The 18,521-nt window shown below is 45.6% G+C and overlaps 1 protein-coding gene across 4 annotated transcripts in view; it reads left to right on the top strand.

Moving 5' to 3' along the window:
• MX2 (MX dynamin like GTPase 2) overlaps nucleotides 1-18,521 on the top strand; it is a 48,452-nt gene that overhangs the window by 18,757 nt on the left and 11,174 nt on the right. For all 4 annotated transcript variants that reach the window (XM_045284434.1, XM_004697319.2, XM_045284433.1 and 1 more), the window contains exons 6-12: nucleotides 814-952; nucleotides 6,906-7,104; nucleotides 11,309-11,387; nucleotides 13,995-14,117; nucleotides 14,394-14,535; nucleotides 16,871-17,029; nucleotides 17,665-17,741. In XM_045284434.1, the coding sequence (XP_045140369.1) occupies nucleotides 814-952; nucleotides 6,906-7,104; nucleotides 11,309-11,387; nucleotides 13,995-14,117; nucleotides 14,394-14,535; nucleotides 16,871-17,029; nucleotides 17,665-17,741 (918 nt within the window). The remainder of the gene's footprint in view (nucleotides 1-813; nucleotides 953-6,905; nucleotides 7,105-11,308; nucleotides 11,388-13,994; nucleotides 14,118-14,393; nucleotides 14,536-16,870; nucleotides 17,030-17,664; nucleotides 17,742-18,521) is intronic.

An 18,521-nucleotide genomic window follows, 5' to 3' on the forward strand; every position in this document is an offset into this window, starting at 1 on the left:
CCTGGAAATGCAAGCCAAATACCACCTCCTTCTCCTCCTCCTTCAGTCCCTTCCCCTGCTGAGACTCCTCCCCTCTGCCCTGCACCCAAGGCTTCAACTGTGGTCTCCCAGCTCCCCTTAGCTCCTGAGCACACCCACTGCCCCGTCCCATGGAAATATAGCTGAGAGGCGCTGCCCCTCGCTGTTACTTTCGAGATAATTTCCTAGGACCCAGATCCTAGGCCTTAAGCAAGAGTCCCAACCTATTCCCGGATTCCCAACCAAAGCAGCAGTTTCCTCTGGGAGCATCTTGCTCGAGGCATCTTTTCTTGGCATCTCCTTGCCCGTGTTGGATTGCTTTCTCCACCCTGAGACTACTCACCCACCCCCCTACTACCACCCACACCCTCCCATCCCCACCCCAAGCTCCTGGAGTGACACCACTGCTACAAGTTGGGTAACACTTGAACACATTGTGCTGAGTGAAATAAGCCAGACCCCAAAGGACAAATGGTGTCTGCTCCCGCCTATAGGAAATGGCTACACTGGGTAGATACGCTGAGACAAAAGACCCCGTGAAGCATACAGGAAGATCTGGGGAGGGAGGAGAGGTCACATTCGGCCAGAGATGGGCTCTGGAGGTCAGCAGAGAGAGGAGCAGGGCAAGTGGGTGTGGAAGACCCAGAGAAAGGGCACAAGCTGAGCAACAGCACCGAGGTGTGAAAAATGTGGGTCGTCCTCTGGGACAATGGTCATTTGGAACCATCGCATATGCCTAGCTGGTTCCCGGGGAACCAACGTGTAATCTTCCTGTGTGTGGTTCTCTTGCCTCAGGTCAAGGCACTCATCAAAAAGTACATCCAGAGACAGCAGACGATCAACTTGGTGGTGGTGCCCTGTAATGTGGACATCGCCACCACGGAGGCCCTCAAGATGGCTAAGGAAGTGGACCCCGAGGGAGACAGAACCATAGGTACAAAGAACGGTCCAGGCTTCCAGAAGACAGAACGGGAGGGAGAGATTCCGCGTACATTTAGAAGGTCTCCGACCCCCGCACTGCTGTGGTGACCCCAATCCTGTGCGGATTCTAATAGCTTGTTCTGGGGCGGGCGGCGGCTGGTGACCCCAATCCTGTGCGGAATCCAAGAGTTTGCTCTGGGGGGCAGCAGCTATTGGCTCTGGACAAACACATGCCCCATGTGTGGCTCCTTTCCATTCACAGTCAGGGTTCAGTGAGTGTCAGGAGAACTTCACTCTCCGCCCTCTCTCACGTGCTTTGCATGACAAAGTACTGCAAGGTGGGTAGCGAATGAAAATGTATTGTCTAACAGTTCTGAAATCCAGAAGTCCAGTGTCATTTCAAACCGAGTTCTTTCTCAAATGGAAAGGATGGGTATAAAACTGAGCCTGAGTATGGGAAGGCTCTCTGCCCCCAGCTAGAGTGAGTCCTTATTAAATATCCCCTTTTTTATGATACCACAACCTCTGATCCAAATAAAGTACAATGATGGTGGTCTTCATGATTGACGACTGGTTCCAGTGCACGGGCTTTCTTAGAGGCCTTTCTTCCCTCCCAGTGGAAAATCCTCCTTTCCCAAAGGAAGGGTCAAAGGTGGATTCAGATACAACTTGACACTATGGGTAGTATATAGAGATGTGTGCACACAAACGCTTTTAATGAAGCTAAAGATATACTTTTAAATAACAACTTGTGGTAATAGATTAAAACACAGGGAGAGAGGAGGAGAACATTGCTTAACTGAGGGGTCAGGAAAGTTTCAGGAGATTGTAGACCAGATGTCCAAGTTCAGCCACAAACTAATGAGGACAACATAGTAGAGGATTGTTTTCAAGTCTCTAATACACACACACACCAGCAATTCTCTATTCAAAGAACATAAAAATGTTTTCCATGAAGTGCAAATGGAGAGGTGTGGGGCCAGAGAGAGATGTAGAAAGCAGAGTAAGAATGGAGATGCCCTCAGAGGGGGACAGGGGGTGTCTGTGACAGGACACATAAGAAAGGAGAGGCTGCTTCCTAGTGCTGTCATAACAGAAATACCACATGTGGGTGTCTGTAATGAACCCCAACACCAAACTCAGTACCATCAAGCCCAATCAAACGCATAGCAAATAGGTCAGGGTAGAACTGTCCTTGTGAATTTCTGAGACCATAACTCTTTTTAAATATATATATATATATATATATTTCTGCCATATATATATGGCACTGTCTGTATTTTTTTTGGGTTATGTCAGACAAAGCTTTGATAGGGTCTCAGCCCATTTTCATCTCTCCTTTCTCTACCACCTATACAGAATGAAGTTCTCTTTGTTCTCATTATTTTAACTTTGATGTGTTTCCCCCTGGGCCGCATATTTCACTATAATACTTTCATTTCTCTTCTCAAGTTGCCCCTTGAAATGTCCGGTTCAACTCTTTTCCTTTCTCATTTCTTCCATTTGCTTTAGCTACATTTCTACCAATACTATAACTCTTTGTGGGAGTAAAATGCTTCATCTTTGCTCCACCGAGTGACTGGTGATTTCAATCTGCTAACCTTGCAGTTAGCAGCCCAACATGTAACCGGCTATGCCACCAGAGTTTATAATTTCCTCACAATTCAGGAGACTAAAGTCCAACTTTAGAGCTTGGGCTCTAGAGTCTAAGAAGAAGGTTCTTCCTGGTCTATTTCAGCTTCTAGTAAACAAATAAACAAAACCCCACGCTCACTGCCATCGAGTCAATTCAGACTCACAGCAACCCAATGCAGGGCTTCTGAGACTATGAATCTTTACAGGAGTTGGCAGCCTCATCGTTCTCCCTTTGAGTGGTTTGAACATCAACCTTGTGGTTAGCAGCCCAATACTTAACCGACAGCACCACTGGGCTCCAGCATGCCTTTGTTTCAGGACAGGCCTTCACCTGGTGTATAACTTCCTCCTGTGAGTCTATGTCTCCAGTGTTCTTTATATAACTCAGAAATAACCCTACTCTTGACTGACCCCATTGAAAGGGAGAAATCACTCATGTGAAGATGGAGGCAGAGATTGAAGCGATGTGTCAAGAATGTCAAGGATTTCATTTTGCTTGCATCCACAGTCAATGCTCGTGGAAACAGAAGCCAAGAAATCAAATGATGTATTGTGTTTGGGCACATCTGCTGCACATGGTTCTAGAGCAGGGGTATCACTTTGAAGACGAAGATGTGCCATGGTATGTTCAGTTGCCTCATGTACATGAAAAGGCAGAGCAACGAGGACTGGGAAGTACTAGGGACAGCTAGGACAAACAAATCTGTTTTAGAAAACGTACAGCCACAATGCTCCTTAGAAGTGAAAACAGCGAGACTTTGTCTCATGTACTTTGGACATGTTTTCTGGAGAGACCAGGCCCTGGAAAAGGGCTTCATGATTGGCAAAGTAGAAGGTTAATGAAAAAGAGGACAATCATCAAGGAGATGGCCAGGCACAGTGGCTCCAACAATGGGCTCCGTGAGTTGTGCATCAGATTGCTCGGAGTTGGAACCGACTCAGTGGTACCTAACAATGGCAACACCAGCCAACAACAACCCAAATCCACTCAATTTCAACCCATAACGACACTATGTAGGGTTTCTACAGTTGTCGATCACTATGGAAACAGAAAAGCCTCTTACTCCTGAATCGGGGCAGCTGGGTTTGTTCTGCTGACGTTATGGTTAACAGCCCAATGTTAGACGCCCACAGTTAACAGCCCGCAGAGTCCTCGAGCTGTGCCTTCAAGGAGTCTGGTTAAAATGTCAGCACATATATTTATGAGAAGCACCGCACCCCTTGCAGTGAGGATGGGCTCAGTCTCTTCTAAGAATACTGCCCTGTGTGATCCTGAATACTGTGTGTGATCCTGACACACAGCAAACACCCAAGAAACACTTGCTAAGCTAATTTGACTAAGCAAAGAGTGAACAGTGAAAAACAAATCACAAACAAGGAGGGTAATGATGGAATGAACGGAGGGCTGCCAGGCTCCAGGGAACTGGGCCCACAGGAGGTCTGGGTGGTCCTGGCCGTAGAAGGTTCCAAGTGCATTTAGATCAGCAGTTCTCAACCTGTGGGTCGCGACCCCTTTGGGGGTCGAATAACCCTTTCACAAGGGTCCCCTAAGACCATCTGAAAACACATATTTCTGATGGTCTTACGAACCAAGGCACTGCTCCTCTAGCTGTCTCCAGGCGGTTCCCCATGCCGATACACCCAGATACAAGTACCTGGAGTGATGACATCATCACGCCAACACCATCACATCCACCCTGTACAAATACAGGTGTATGTGACAGGGTTGATGTCATAATGTATTTATGTGGACCAGTCACACATGTGTAGAGAGCAGCTACTGTGTAGAAAGCAGCTGCTATGTTGGAAGCAGCAGTATTGGAGGTAATTATACTTCATGAGTTATAATTATTGGGTAAATATAAAATCATGTACTGTAAAATCATCAACTACTACAATACACACACACACACACACCATGGGAACTTAATCTGGATCCTGATTGGTATTTATATTCAGCTGTAGTTGATGTGAAGACTGCCCCTTTGTGATAGTAACAGGTAAAACAACAACACAGAGAATAGTAAATCATAAGAAACTTTAATGGACTGTATTGACTGAACCATGCCATGTGTCATCTTTCATATTAGTAAAGCTATTGCTATATATTATTTTCACTAGCAAGCCATCCCATGTCAATGGATCATGTAGAGAAGAACGTTTAGAAAAGAAAATATAGTGAGGATTATTTACGGTATGGTTTTACCTCAATAATTACAGCAGGAATTGAGAAACTGCAATGTGTTATTTTTTGTGAAGTTCTATCAGCCGAATCTATGAAGCTGAACAAACTAAAATGCCATTTTGATAGTAAGCACCCAAGCTTTGCCAGTAAGGATACCAACTATTTTAGAAGCAAAGCTGATGGACTCATGGAAGCCAGACTTGACACTGGTGGCAAGTACCACAAACAAAATGTAGCAGCTGTTGAAGCTTCATATTTGGTGGCACTCAGAATCGCCAGAGCTATGAAACCTCACACCATTGCTGAGGATTTACTGTTGCCAGAGGCCAAAGACGTCTGAATTATGATTGGAGATGAATTTGTTACAAAATTGAGTGCAATTTCCTTATCTAATGACACTGTTTGAAGATGAATAGATGATATGCTGATATTCTTGATCAGGTAATCCAGGAAATTATATCTGCTCCACTTCCAAGATTTGGCATCCAGCTTGATGAATCTACAGATGTTGCAAACGGTTCACAGTTAATGGTTTACGTGACATATATTAATGATGGCGGCTTTAAAGATGAGTTTCTTTTTTGCAAATCTCTTGAAATGACAACTACTGCATGTGATGTATGTAACACAGTTGGTTCATTTCTGAAAAAGCATAAGATCTCTTGGGAAAAGGTTTGTGGTGTTTGCATAGATGATGCTCCAGCTATACTAGGATGTTGATCTGGGTTTCAACGTTTCATACTGAATGAGGTACCAAAAGTCATCAAAACTCACAGTATGATTCATCGGCAAATATTAGCAATGAAGGTGCTGCCACAAGAGTTACAAGAAGTAATGAAAAGTGTCATAAGTTGTGTCAATTTTGTAAAGGTGAGTACTTTAAACAGTCGACTGTTTTCACAACTGTGCAACGAGTTGGATGTGCCTAATAATGCTCTGCTTTTTCACACTGAAGTGAGATGGTTGTCGAGAAGAGAAGTTTTAAAATGGATTTTTGAGCTTCTTGATGAACTCAAACATTTTTAAGCAGAAACCAAGACGACAGTTTGAAGCATTTTTCAGCGATAAAAGTGAACTGCAGAAAAGAGCTTACTTGGTTGACATCTTTGCCATCTTGAATGAGCTAAATTTATCACAGCAAGACCAAATGCAACATGCCTCAATTTGTCTGAAAAGATCCGATCATTCCAAATGAAATCTCAGCTTTGGCAAACAAAAAAAAAATTGGATGAAAATAAATTTTACATGTTGCCTATCTTATCTACTTTCTTTGAGGAACATGACATTGAACCAGACAAGAGGATTGCGATGATAATTTCTCTGAAAGAACACTTGCACGTGCTTGCAGACAAAATTTCATGGTACTTTCCAAATCTACCTGACACCACATTTGCACTTGGCAGAAGCCCGTTCACAGTCAAAGTTGAAGATGTTCCGGAGACAGCACAAGAGGAGTTCATTGAACTTATTAACAGCAATGCAGCGAGAACTGATTTCTCTACAATGCCAGTTACAAAATTCTGGGTCAAGTGTTTGCAGTCATATCCTGTTCTGTCTGAGACTGTGTTGCGCCTTCTTCCATTTCCAACAACATATCTTTGTGAAACAGGGTTTTCCAGCTGGTTGGTTATCAAGTGTAAATACAGAAGTAGACTTGTTGTGGAAGATGATCTTCATTGTGCTCTTGCAAAGACTGTCCGGAGAATTTCTGATCTGCTGAGAAAGAAGCTATCTCAACCTTTGTACTCACATTGGCTTTTTACACGTACTGTCGCAAAATGTAGCAATGTAGTGTACTGTTGTTATGTTAAGACTGTTGCCCATGCTACACCATGCTTCAAAACAAAATTTCATTTATTTTTAATTAGAAATAAATATTTCACAATATATAATTACATATTTTTTGTGATTAATCACTATGCTTTAATTATGTTCAATTTGTAACCATGAAAATACATCTTGCATATCATATATTTACATTATACTTCATAACAGTAGCAAAATTAGTTATGAAGTAGCAACGAAAATAATTTTACATGAGGAACTGTATTAGAGGGTCACGGCATTAGGAAGGGTGAGAACCACTGATTTAGATGGAAGGGAAGACTGACCTTGCGCCGCCCTTCACTCCCCGTCCGTCTCACAGGGATCCTCACCAAACCAGATCTGGTGGACAAGGGTGCTGAGAAATGTATCCTGGATGTGGTGCGAAACCATACGTACTACCTCAAGAAAGGCTACATGATTGTCAAGTGTCGGGGCCAGCAGGAGATCACCAACAGGCTGAGCTTGGCAGAGGCGACCAAGAGAGAGATGAACTTCTTTCAAGGGCATCCAAATTTCAGGTGAGACTGTAGTGAGGAGTTCGAGATGGACTCCTGGGTGCTTCCCTTAACCCACTAAAACTGACCACGATTATAACCAGCTTCTCTACCCAAAATGGTATCATGTAGATGTAGTATGATCCTTCTTTTTCTTGAATTGTTCTAATGAAATGTGCTCGCTTATTTAAAGAAAGTGAAACAATTGGGCTTTAATGATGATGACTAAAGATTGTATGGCATCACTCCCTTTGTAGGCAACACTTGGGTTTCCCAAAATATTTTCACTTGTTTTCTCTTTTGAGGGCTACAAAATCGTAAGGACTATATAATCCAGCTAAGCTTTTCTGAATTTTCCATATAAGGACAATAAGTAGAACAAACAGTGAGTAGAAGCAAGACCAGAAACAGACTGTCCAACTCAAGACCCCTGTGTCTCCTCTCACAGTTGTTGTTAGGTGCTGTCTAGTCCATTCGACTCAGAGAGAACCTCTGTCCGGCAGAACCAAACACTCCCAGGTCCTGTGCCGTCCTCACGGTCGTCCTATGTTTGAGCCCACTGTGGTAGCCCCTCTATTAAATCATCTACCCCACTGAAGGCCTTCCTCTTTTTCACCGCCCCTCCACTTTTGCCAAGCACTGCGTCCGTCTCCAGAGACTGGTCTCACCTGACATATGTCCAAAGTACATGAGACGCAGTCTTGCTATTATTCCATCTAAGGAGCCTTCTGGTTACACTTCTTCCCACAAAGATTGCTTCATTCTTCTGGAAGTCTATGGTTGTGGTAGCTACATAATCTGATGTCAACTTGGGATTTGAGAGGATTAAGAGTGAAGGGGTGGCGTCGAGTCTGTGTATCAGGATACAACCAAGGAGGCCTCTGTGTGGGTATGGCTTTCCCCTGAGGATTCTGGGTATTCCTGTATTTTTCTCCTTGGAGGCGGAAGGCACTCTCTCTTTCTCGACTCACTCCCTGAGAGCCCCACCACTGACAAGACACATGGCACTATGCTGATAGAGCCCATACCCTGGGACCTGGAGAAGCCACGTGGAGACCTCTGCCAGCACTGAGATCCACAGACTTCTGACTCACTGGCCTGTGTTCTCCCTGCATTCAGCATCATTGCACGTGTTTCATGAGTCTGAAGAACACTTCATCGATTGGTATAGAACATATGGGCTGTTATCGGATGTATGCACTTGATCTGGACTGGCATGGGATGTTTTCTCAATATTCAATTGCTCTTGTATGTAAAGCTCTTTCTTAGACACACATGAATGCCCTTGAATTCATTTCTCTAGTCTATCCAGACTAACACAATGGTATACATATTGTTCTCCACCAACTCCATAAATCAAAGCATTTATTCTTCTCCAGTCTTCTTTGTTCATGGTCTAGCTGTCACATAAGATGAGGTAATTGAAAACACCACTGCATAGGTAGGTGCAACCTTGGCCTCTAAGTGACATCTTTGCTCTACATGACGACTGCAGAGCCGCAGAGAGTTGACATTAAAATCTGAGTACGAGTTTACTAGGGCTTTGGTGACAAAATGCCACCAAGTGGGTGGTTTTAAACAATGGAAAGCTACAAGCATTGCCTCATGGTTCTTGAGACCAGTAGTCGGAATTAAGGGCATCAACAGGACCATCGCCCTCTTTGAAGAGTCTACAGGAAGATTCTTTATTGTCTCTCTTGGCTTCTGATTGCCCCAGGTGTTCTTGGCTTGTGGGTGCATCTTCACAATGACTGTCCTCATCCTGTGTGTCTGCATATCCTCTCTTTTATAAGTGCCCCACACAGATTGGATGAGGACCCACCTGCTCCAGTATGATCTCATGTTAACGAATAGCATCTTCAATGACTTCTGTCCAAATAAACTCATGTTCATAGGTACCGTGGTCAGGACACCAACATATTACTTTAAAGGACACAAGTCAATGCTTAACAGATGATCAAATCATTAACCATGTGTACAGGGCTAAGAGTGGTACTTGGCACTTCTTAAGTATGATAGAAACATTGCTTATAATGAGTAAAATACCTGTTTCTATATGTAGCAGTGGGCTCCCTGAGTGTGGGCTGGCTTAGCACTGAGCAGCTGTGCCATGCATGATCTCAAGCCTCTGTAATCCAGCTACTGAGGTTGAAACATGTGACTTTTCAGGCGCGGGGGGGAACACCAGATTGCCTGAGGAGGGGGAACCAGCCCAGGGTAGAAATGAAGCAGGTAGGTCACAACCCCTCTGCTGCCAGGAATCAGCAGCTGGGTTTCTTACATAATAACCAGTTTCTGATGTGGTGGGGGGGGGAGCAAAACAAAACTGACCTCACCTGTTGTCGTTGTTGTTAGGTTCTATCTGGTTAGTTCCGACTCATTGTGACACTCGGTACAAAAGGATGAAACGCTGTCAGTCCTGTGCCATCCTTAGAATTGTTCTCATGCTTGATCCCATTGTTACAGCCATTGGGACAATCCCTTTCATTGAGGGTCTTCCTTTTGTCACTGCCCCTCCACTTTACCAAGCATCGTGTCCCTCTCCAGAGACTGGTCTCTTCTGACAACATGGCCAAAGGTCATGAGACGAAGTCTCGGCATCCCAGCCCAGCATACGTCTTCCGAGACAGATTTGTTTGTTCTTTTGGCAGTCCATGATATTGTCAATACTCTTTGCCAACACCATAGTTCAAATGTGTCAGTTTTTCTTAGGTCTTTGTGTTAGTCTGGGTAGACTAGAGAAACAAATTTATAGACACTCATATATGTGTGTAAGAAAGAGCTTTATATAAAGAATAATTGTATATTAAGAAAACATCTCAGCCCAGTCCAGTTTAAGTTGGTAAATCTGATATTAGCCCATATGTCTGATACCAATTTATAAAATCCTCTTCAGACTCACGTAACACATGCAATGATGCCGAATGCAGGAAGATCACAGGCCAGTGAGTGGAAAATCTTGTGGATCCAGTGGTGGTAGAAGCATCCGTGCTGGCATGGGTCTCCACATGGCTCCTCCAGCTCCAGGGCTCTGGATTTATCAGCATAGGTCCATGTGGCTTGTCAACAGGAATGTGTCATAGGGGGAGAGAGAGAGAGAGAGACAGACAGACAGACAGACAGACAGACCCACCTCCAGGGAGCTATTGACTCCATCATCAAGCTGTGACCTGACTGACAGGCTAAATCCACCCCTTCACTCTTAATAGTCTCAAGTTGACAACAGATTATGTAGCTACCACAGTCTTCTTTATTCAATGTCCAACTTTCACATACTCATGAGGCAATTGAAAATACCATGGCGTGGGTCAGGCACACCTTAGTCCTCAAAATAACATCCTTGCTTTTCAACATTTTACAAAGGTCTTGTACAGCAGATTTACCTAATGCAGTGCATTGTTTGAGCTCTTGACTGCAGTTTCAGTGAGCATGATTGAGGATCCAAGCAGAACCCTTGACAACTTCTGTCTTTTTTCCATTTATCATGATGTTACTTATTGTTCCACACTTTCAGCAAACAAGTTGTGTCATCTGCACATGGCAGGTTGTTAATAAGCCTTCCTCCAATCCTGATGCCACACTCTTCTTCATACAGTCCAGTTTCTCTGATGAGCAATCTATATTGCTCAGCATATAGATTGAATACATATGATGAGAGGATACAATCCTGCTGCACATCATTCCTGATTTTAAACCATGCAGTTTTCCCTTGTACAGTTTGCATCATTGCCTTTTGATCCAAGTACAAGTTCCTCATGAGCACAATGAAGTGTTCTGGAATTCCCATCCTTCTCCAGGTTATCCATGGTTTGTTATGATCCACACAGTAGAATTCCTTTGCATAGTCAATGATATACAAGTAAACATCTTTCTAGTCCTTTCTGCTTTCAGCCAAGATCCATCTGACATCAGCAACGATAGCCCTCATTCTGAATCCTCTTCTGAGTCCAGCCTGAACTCTGGCAGCTCCCTGTGAATGCACTGTTGACTGATCTTCAGCAAAATTGTATTTGCATGTGATATTAATGATATTGTTCTATAATTGACACTTTCAGTTGGGTCGCCTTTCTTTGGAATGGGTACAAATATGGATCTCTTCCAGCCAGTTGGCCAAGTAGCTGCCTTCCAGTTTTCTCTGCATACACATTCACTTATAAAGCCCAGCACTGGAACACAGTGGGACAGCATGGCTCTGAACTCATGTATGCTCTCTCCTACCCTATTTCAGAGTTCTGCTGGATGAAGGAAAGGCCACGGTGCCCCATCTGGCTGAAAAACTGACCAGTGAACTCATCGCACACATCAATGTGAGCCATTGGGTTGGGCGGCGTGTTGTCAGAATTGCAGTTACCAAGGCATTCGCTGGGGTCCATGTTGGCGAAGACACCCACTGCGCCAACCTAGCAAGCACACAAAGAACCAAACTCTAAACGCCGCCTTCCTCAGGGCCACAGGCCATCCCTCGAACGCCTGAAGTGGGAAAGCAACAACTCCCTGCCCTGTGTGGGCATGGAAGTCGATCTAGGCCTCTCAGTGCAGGCGAAGCAAGACAGGGAGGGCGGGACGGCTAGTGGCCATTGAGCTGTGTGAAGAGGAAGCACCTCTGAGCTAGCACATCATCCTTGTTCCAGTAGGTGACACTTAGCAGGGTCCAAAGAAACAAGCAAAACAAAACATTCTCCTAGGCTCAGAATGGCAAGAAATAGAGTGTTCTGGGTTTATTGCTTTTCAAAAATGGGCCACCATACCTAAATCTCGCATGATGCTGTTTGATATCAGAGAACTGAGACTTAATGCTTACTGGGCAACCCAGTATGTCGGCGCTTGCATGAACCTTAGAAAACAAGGGAGTGCGGCTTGCGAGGGTTTTGTTTGCACTGTGAGAGCAGAGCAATGATGCCTGTTAGGGCAGGAAGCATGTGCTTACAGATCAGCCTGTTGGAAGGAGCCAGTGGGCCTCAAACTCCCATGCACACTAGAATCACCTGGGATGCTTCTCAGACCCAGATCCCAGGCCTCCTCCTGCCCCCCAGAGCTTCTGATTTAGTAGCTGGGTGATCCCTAGAAACTTCCTGAAGCAGCACCGATTCTAGTCAAACCCCTCATTTTGCAGAAGAGGGCTCTGAAAAAAATATACCTTCCTCCTACCTCTGGTGGGAGCCTTGGTGCTGTAGTACTTACCTGTTAGGCTGTTAACTGCCAGGTCAGCAGTTTGGAACCACCAGGCACTCCACAGGAGAACAACGGTGCTTTCTACTCCCTTTAAGACTTACAGCCTCAGAATCCCACAGGGGGCAGTTCTACCCTGTCATATAGGGCCGCGATAAGCCAGCATCGACTCGACACCAGTGTTTGTACGACCCGTGTTGTTGAGTCGATTCCGACAGCTGGCCACCTTCTGTGTGCAGCATCAACCTGTGCTCCATGGGGTCTTCAGTCTGTGGGTGCTGGGAAACAGATCGCCAGGGCTTTCTTCTAAACCACCTCTAGTTGGGTCTCAACCACCAACACTTTACTTATTTAAATTTTTTAAAAATGTATTTTATTGGGGGCTCTTACAGATATAACAATCCATGAATCAATTATATCAACCAAGCTTGTACATATGTTGCCATCGTCATTTTCAAAACATTATCTTTCTACTTGTGCCCTTGGTATCAGCTCCTCTTTTTCCCCTCCTTCCCCTTCCCTCCCACCCTCATGAATCCTTGATAAATTATATATATATATATATATATATATATTTTATATATATATGAATATATACATATATTCATATATTACACCATCCACTATATCCCTTCACTCACGTTTCTGTTATTCGTCCCCCTGGGGCAGGGGTGGGGAGGTTATATATCCATTATTGCTATCAACCACCACCAACACTTTAGTACAGGGGTGGGAAATGTCTGCCCGCAATACAGCAATACCAACTACTGTCACTCGACTCAGCTGTCACATTAGCAGTAAGTGAAACAGATGTTTGACCAGTCTGTCCCTTGAGTGATGTTATGAATGTCCAATGGCCCTCGGCAGAAAAAAAGGTTCTCCAGCCCTATTTTCGTCGCTTCACGTTTGGGCTGCTTAGGGCTCACCTTGATGGCGTGGTTTGGTTGGGGGTACTGGTTGCCCATTGGGCTGCTAGCCACAAGGTCAGCAGTTCAAAACCACCAGCTGTTCCACAGGAGAAAGTCAAGAGTTAGAGTCTCAGACACCCACAGGGCAGTTCTACCCTGCCTTATAGCGTCCCTGTGAGTCGGCATTGACTCGATGGCAGTGAGTTCATTTGTGTTAATGCACACTACACACAGCGTGGCATCCGGTAATTTGCTGATGTTCTCTTTCTCAGATGTTCACTTGTAGATAACCGATGTTGTGATTTACTGTTCAAAATACTACGATGTTTTGTAATGAAAACTGAAGGGGGAAAGAAGGTCTCTGATTTACACCAGAACCGATTTACAGTGGAGTCGTTAGCATGGAACCTGTCCTAAGTCGGGGACTCTGTGTAGATAACACGTCATTGTGGCATTCAGCTGCTGACAGAAAAGTCAGATGTCCCAGTCCACCCCAAGGGGCGTGGGAAGAAAGACCTGGTGACGTAATCCCCCAGCCCCACCCCCGCCCCCAAAGAAAAATCAGCATTGAGCACAGCTCTACTCTGACACACCTGGTGTCTCCGAAGTTGAAGTTGACGAAAGAACTGGTTCATCCTCTTTGCATTACATAATTTCCAGACATACCCTGCTACATGGAAAGCCTTCTTTGGGTCTTTAAACAGGTCTCTCTCTGAACAAGCTTCATACAAGAATGGAACTTTGAGATCCCCTTAAATGGTTTGAAATAGGCTCCCACCCATATTCCTAGGGCATCTGTTGGGCCTTTTCCTGAATGTTTGCTTTCCTTTGTCCCAGAAATCTCTCCCACTATTAGAGAAGCAAATCAAGGATCTCCACCAGGGGGCGACAGAAGAGCTGCGGCAGTATGGCACGGACATCCCGAGCATGGAAACGGATAAGATGTTCTTTCTGATTGAGGTACGGATTTCCCGAATGAAACTTGGACACAGTTACTGGCTTCTCCGTCACCAAACCCTGTTAGATGGCTGAGTTCTTCCCTGGTGGCCTGGCAGGTCCTCAAGTGGGCCCCGCTCAACCCTACCCTGTGGATGGAGGAGGGAAGACCCTCAGTGGGCCCCATGGGGTGGTTGGGCTCCTTGCAGGCTCTGCCTGCTAACAGTGCCAAGGCTGACCCAGGATTCGAACTTACCCTGCATGCAAAACAAATTGATGATGCTTTTACCCCATTTTCAGAAAATTAAGGAATTCAATCAAAGCATTGATAAGCTACTGGAAGGAGAAGAAGTTGTCAAAGACAATGAGTCGCGGTTATACAACAAAATCAGAAAGGAGTTTAGAAACTGGGAACTCGTCCTTTCAGCCAACACGCAAAAAGGTCAGTCAAGCAAGGCTCCCCTAACTGGCAAGTCTTACATACCCACACTGGAAGCAACTTCTGGCTCATATAGAATGTGTGCAGTGAGCCACGTATAGCCTGTGGCCCCCCTGAGAGCCCCAACTGCCTCCACTCACAGAGACCCTCCACCCTGGAGCTCTGCCCTTACCCGCTCTACACAAAACCAATGGTGTGGTGAAATCCATGGGAAATTGTTCAGTTTGAATTAACTAAAGGAGCCCTTGTGTTAGTCTGGGTTGACTAGAGAAACAAATTCATAGATACTCATATGTGTATAAGAAAGCTTTATATAAAGAGTAATTGTACATTAAGTAAACATCCCAGCCCAGTTCAGATCAAGTCTATAAGTCCGATATTAGCCCATATGTCTGATATCAATCTATAAAGTCCTCTTCAGACTCACAAAACACATGCAATGATGCCGAATGCAGGAAAATTGCAGGCCAGTGGGTGGGAAGTCTTGAGGATCCAGTGGTGTTGTGAGCATCTCAGTGCTGACAGGGGTCTCCACATGGTTCCTCCAGCTCTGAGGCTTTGGCTGCCATCAGCCTGTCTCTATGTGACTTGTCAACAAGAATGTCTCCCAGGAACTGAGCGTGTGTCCCAACTCTGATGAGTTATTTATCTCCTTAGTGCCTCCAAATGAGGCCATCAAGCTGGGACCTGATTGACAGGTGAACTCCACCCCTTCATACAGAAGTCTCAAATTGACAACAAATTATGTAACTACCACAGCCCTGGTGGGTAGTGGTTATCTGCCGCAGTTAGAAACCACCAGCCACTCCACAGGAGCAAGACAAGGCTTTCTAGCCCCCCAAAGAGTGACAGTCTGGGAAATCCACAGGGTCAGTTCTACCCCATCCTATAGGGTCGCTATGAGTCGGAATCCACTCGATGGCAGTGAGAGGATGAGATTACTCAGTAATCTTACTTACTAAGCAAGTACCAGTATGCCCCCCAGTGACCCTGGGGTCCATGCAAGCCACAGGTTTTCCAGCAGGCAAAGCTCAAAAGCAGTTTTCCAGCCACTACTGATTCGAAGAGCTGCCATGTAGCCAAGGGGTCTTTCCTTTGTTCACGGACCCTTTGCTTGTCCTTCTCCAAAAACAGGACCTCCTGATGATACGTCCCAAGTACAGGAGACGAATCACACCAACAGACTTGTTTGTCCATCTCACTGTCACGGTCAATCTTCCCTGCCAGCATCCTAATTCAAAGGCCATCGTATTCACTGTGCAGTTTTCTCATATATCTTGTTGTTGTTGTTAGATGCCCTTGGCTGCTTTCCTTCTCACAGTGGACCTGTGATTACAAGACGAAGCCTGTATATTAGACTATTGAAAACACATGGCTTGGGTTAGCTGCACCTTAGTCTTCAAAGGGACATCTTTGCCAGAAGCAAAAACAAACATTTGCCAGAGGCCCATTCAGCAGATTGATCCAATGTAACTCATCCATTGATTTCTTGACTGCTGTTTCCACGGGTGCTGGTTGATTGTGGACCCAAGGAAAATGAAATCCTTGATAACTTTCATCTTTGCTTCATTTATCCTGTTACCTATCGATCCAGTTTGTGAGAATTTTCCCCCTTACATTGAGTACAGTTTCCATACTTAAAACTGTGGTCTTTGAACTTCTCAAAGTGCTTCAAGTCCTCCTCACTTTCAGCAAGCAAGGTTGTGTCATTTGCATATCACAGGTTGTTAATAAGCCTTCCTCCAATCCGGAGGCTGCGTGCTTCTTCATATAATCCAGATTTGGGGATTATATTCTCAGCGGGTAGACCGAATAAGTATGGTGAGGGGAGACAGCCCTGATGCACACCTTTCCTGGTCTTAAACCACAGAGCGTCTTCTTGTCTGTCCCGTCCCTCCCTCTCGGCAGAGGACAGGCCGGGTTCTGTTCTGCTGTGCAGAGGGTGGATGTGAGCCAGAACCCAGCTGATGGCACGTAACGACAGCATTTTCAAAGTGTGACTTTTTATCACTAGTAAAGGAACTCCCTTTGGAGACATTGCCAAAGGGCACAATGGGCCAGGATGACTTTTTAAGAATGTCTGTCTTCGAACAGAGTGCTGCAATGGTTGATGAGCCCAGCTGCTGACTGAAAGGTTAGCAGGTGAAGTTCACCCAGAGCCACCTCAAAAGAAAGGCCTGACGATCCACTTCCAAAAAATATAACCACTGAAAACCCCGTGGGTCACAGCTCTACTCCGACACACATGGGGTCAACTCAATGGCAGAACAAGAAACCATTTCTTTCAAAGTCTGTGGGATTATTAGAATTCACTGTGGTGTTCTGTTTTATGTTGTAGTTAGAAACATAATTCATGAAGAAGTCTCAAAATATGACAAGCAGTACCGGGGCAAAGAGCTTCTGGGATTTGTCAACTATAAGACGTTTGAGACCATTGTGCAGCAGTACATTCAACAGCTGGTAGAACCAGCCCTGGACACACTCCAGAATGTCATTGGTGAGAATCCTTCAAGTGTCAACCCCCAGATGTTCCTAGAGCTCGGGGCCTTGAGGGAAGATGGAACATTTCAGTGAGCAAATACTGCTTGCAGATGTTGACCTCCTCCCTGCTGTGTGGGATGGCTACTCAATGGGGTCCAGAGACCAGTAGCACCCACCTCGCCTGGGAGCTGGTCAGGCATACAGCCTCTGACCTGCTGAATTAGGACCTCCCGGTGATCTGAATGTCCCTGGAAGGCTGGGATGCTCTGAGCTGGAGTGTTATATTAGCTTCCACATAGCCTCTAAACGCATGAGGAAACAGTGCTCAGTGACGAGCTTCCCACCGGTTCCAGGGTAGGAAGAAGAGGGTCCAGTGAGCTTTATCTGTTTCGTCCACAACCCTCAAAGTTATTGTGCGAGGAAAGGGCTGGGGGTGACCCTGCAAAGGGCAGGAAGCTCTATGATATACTCAGGGCTGGGTGGTGATTGTGGGCTTCACTCTCCCTGGGATTATGTCTCGCTCCCACCACTTGTCTCTTGGTCTCCATTTGAGAACTGAGCCCTGGGATGGGAGCCCATGTAGCAGGATGCATCCTGCCTGGGCCTTTATCCCATTTTCCTCCTGCTTGATTTCATTCTTTCTTTGGCCAGAGATCGTCTGCCAGGCTTTCACTGATTTGGCCAAAAGCAATTTTCGTGAATTTCCAAACCTGCATCAAACAGCCCAGGTAAGCACACGTACAGGTCACCTGACTGTCGCCATGCCAGTTTTCTTTAGCATTGGCCTCTGTAAGGTGTTGGGTAGTGACCGGAGTCCAATACTATGAGGCCAGGGCTCCTCTTGTGGCTTCACTGTGCTGGCAGCTCCAGGACCACCCACCCATTTCTCTTTCCCTTCCTGGGAGAACGCAGAGAAGGTGCAGGACCTCGTCATCTTTGGGCCTGACTTCATGCAACAGGATGGGTCTCAGCTGGCCTGGGAGCGGTGACCAGAAAGGGGGTACTGAATGACTGGTGGGAGACCCTAGTTGGGGCAAATGGATAACACACTCGGCTGTTAACTGAAAGGTTGGCATCCTCCCATCGACACCGTGGACAAACGACCTGGAGATCGACTTCTGAAAAGCCTGCGGAGCACAGTTCTACTCTGATGTGCCAGGAGAAGGCAGAGGCAACGCCATGGCAACTAGAATGGCAGGTTGGACTGACTGACTGACTCACTCACTCACTCACTCACTCACTGACTCACCGACTCACTCACTGACTCACTGACTGACTCACTCATTCACTCACTGACTCACTGACTCACTGACTCACTCACTCCATTCACTCACTCACTCACTCACTCACTCACCCATTCACTGACTCCACTCACTCACTCACTCACTCACTGACTCACTGACTCACTCACTGACTCACCCATTCACTCACTCACTCACTCACTCACTGACTCACTCACTCACCCATTCACTCACTCACTCACTCACCCATTCACTCACTCACTCACT

This window comes from Echinops telfairi, unplaced genomic scaffold (assembly GCF_000313985.2).
Source record: "Echinops telfairi isolate 266 unplaced genomic scaffold, ASM31398v2 ScPeMD7_7469;HRSCAF=8507_0, whole genome shotgun sequence".
NCBI classification, from domain to species: domain Eukaryota; kingdom Metazoa; phylum Chordata; class Mammalia; order Afrosoricida; family Tenrecidae; genus Echinops; species Echinops telfairi.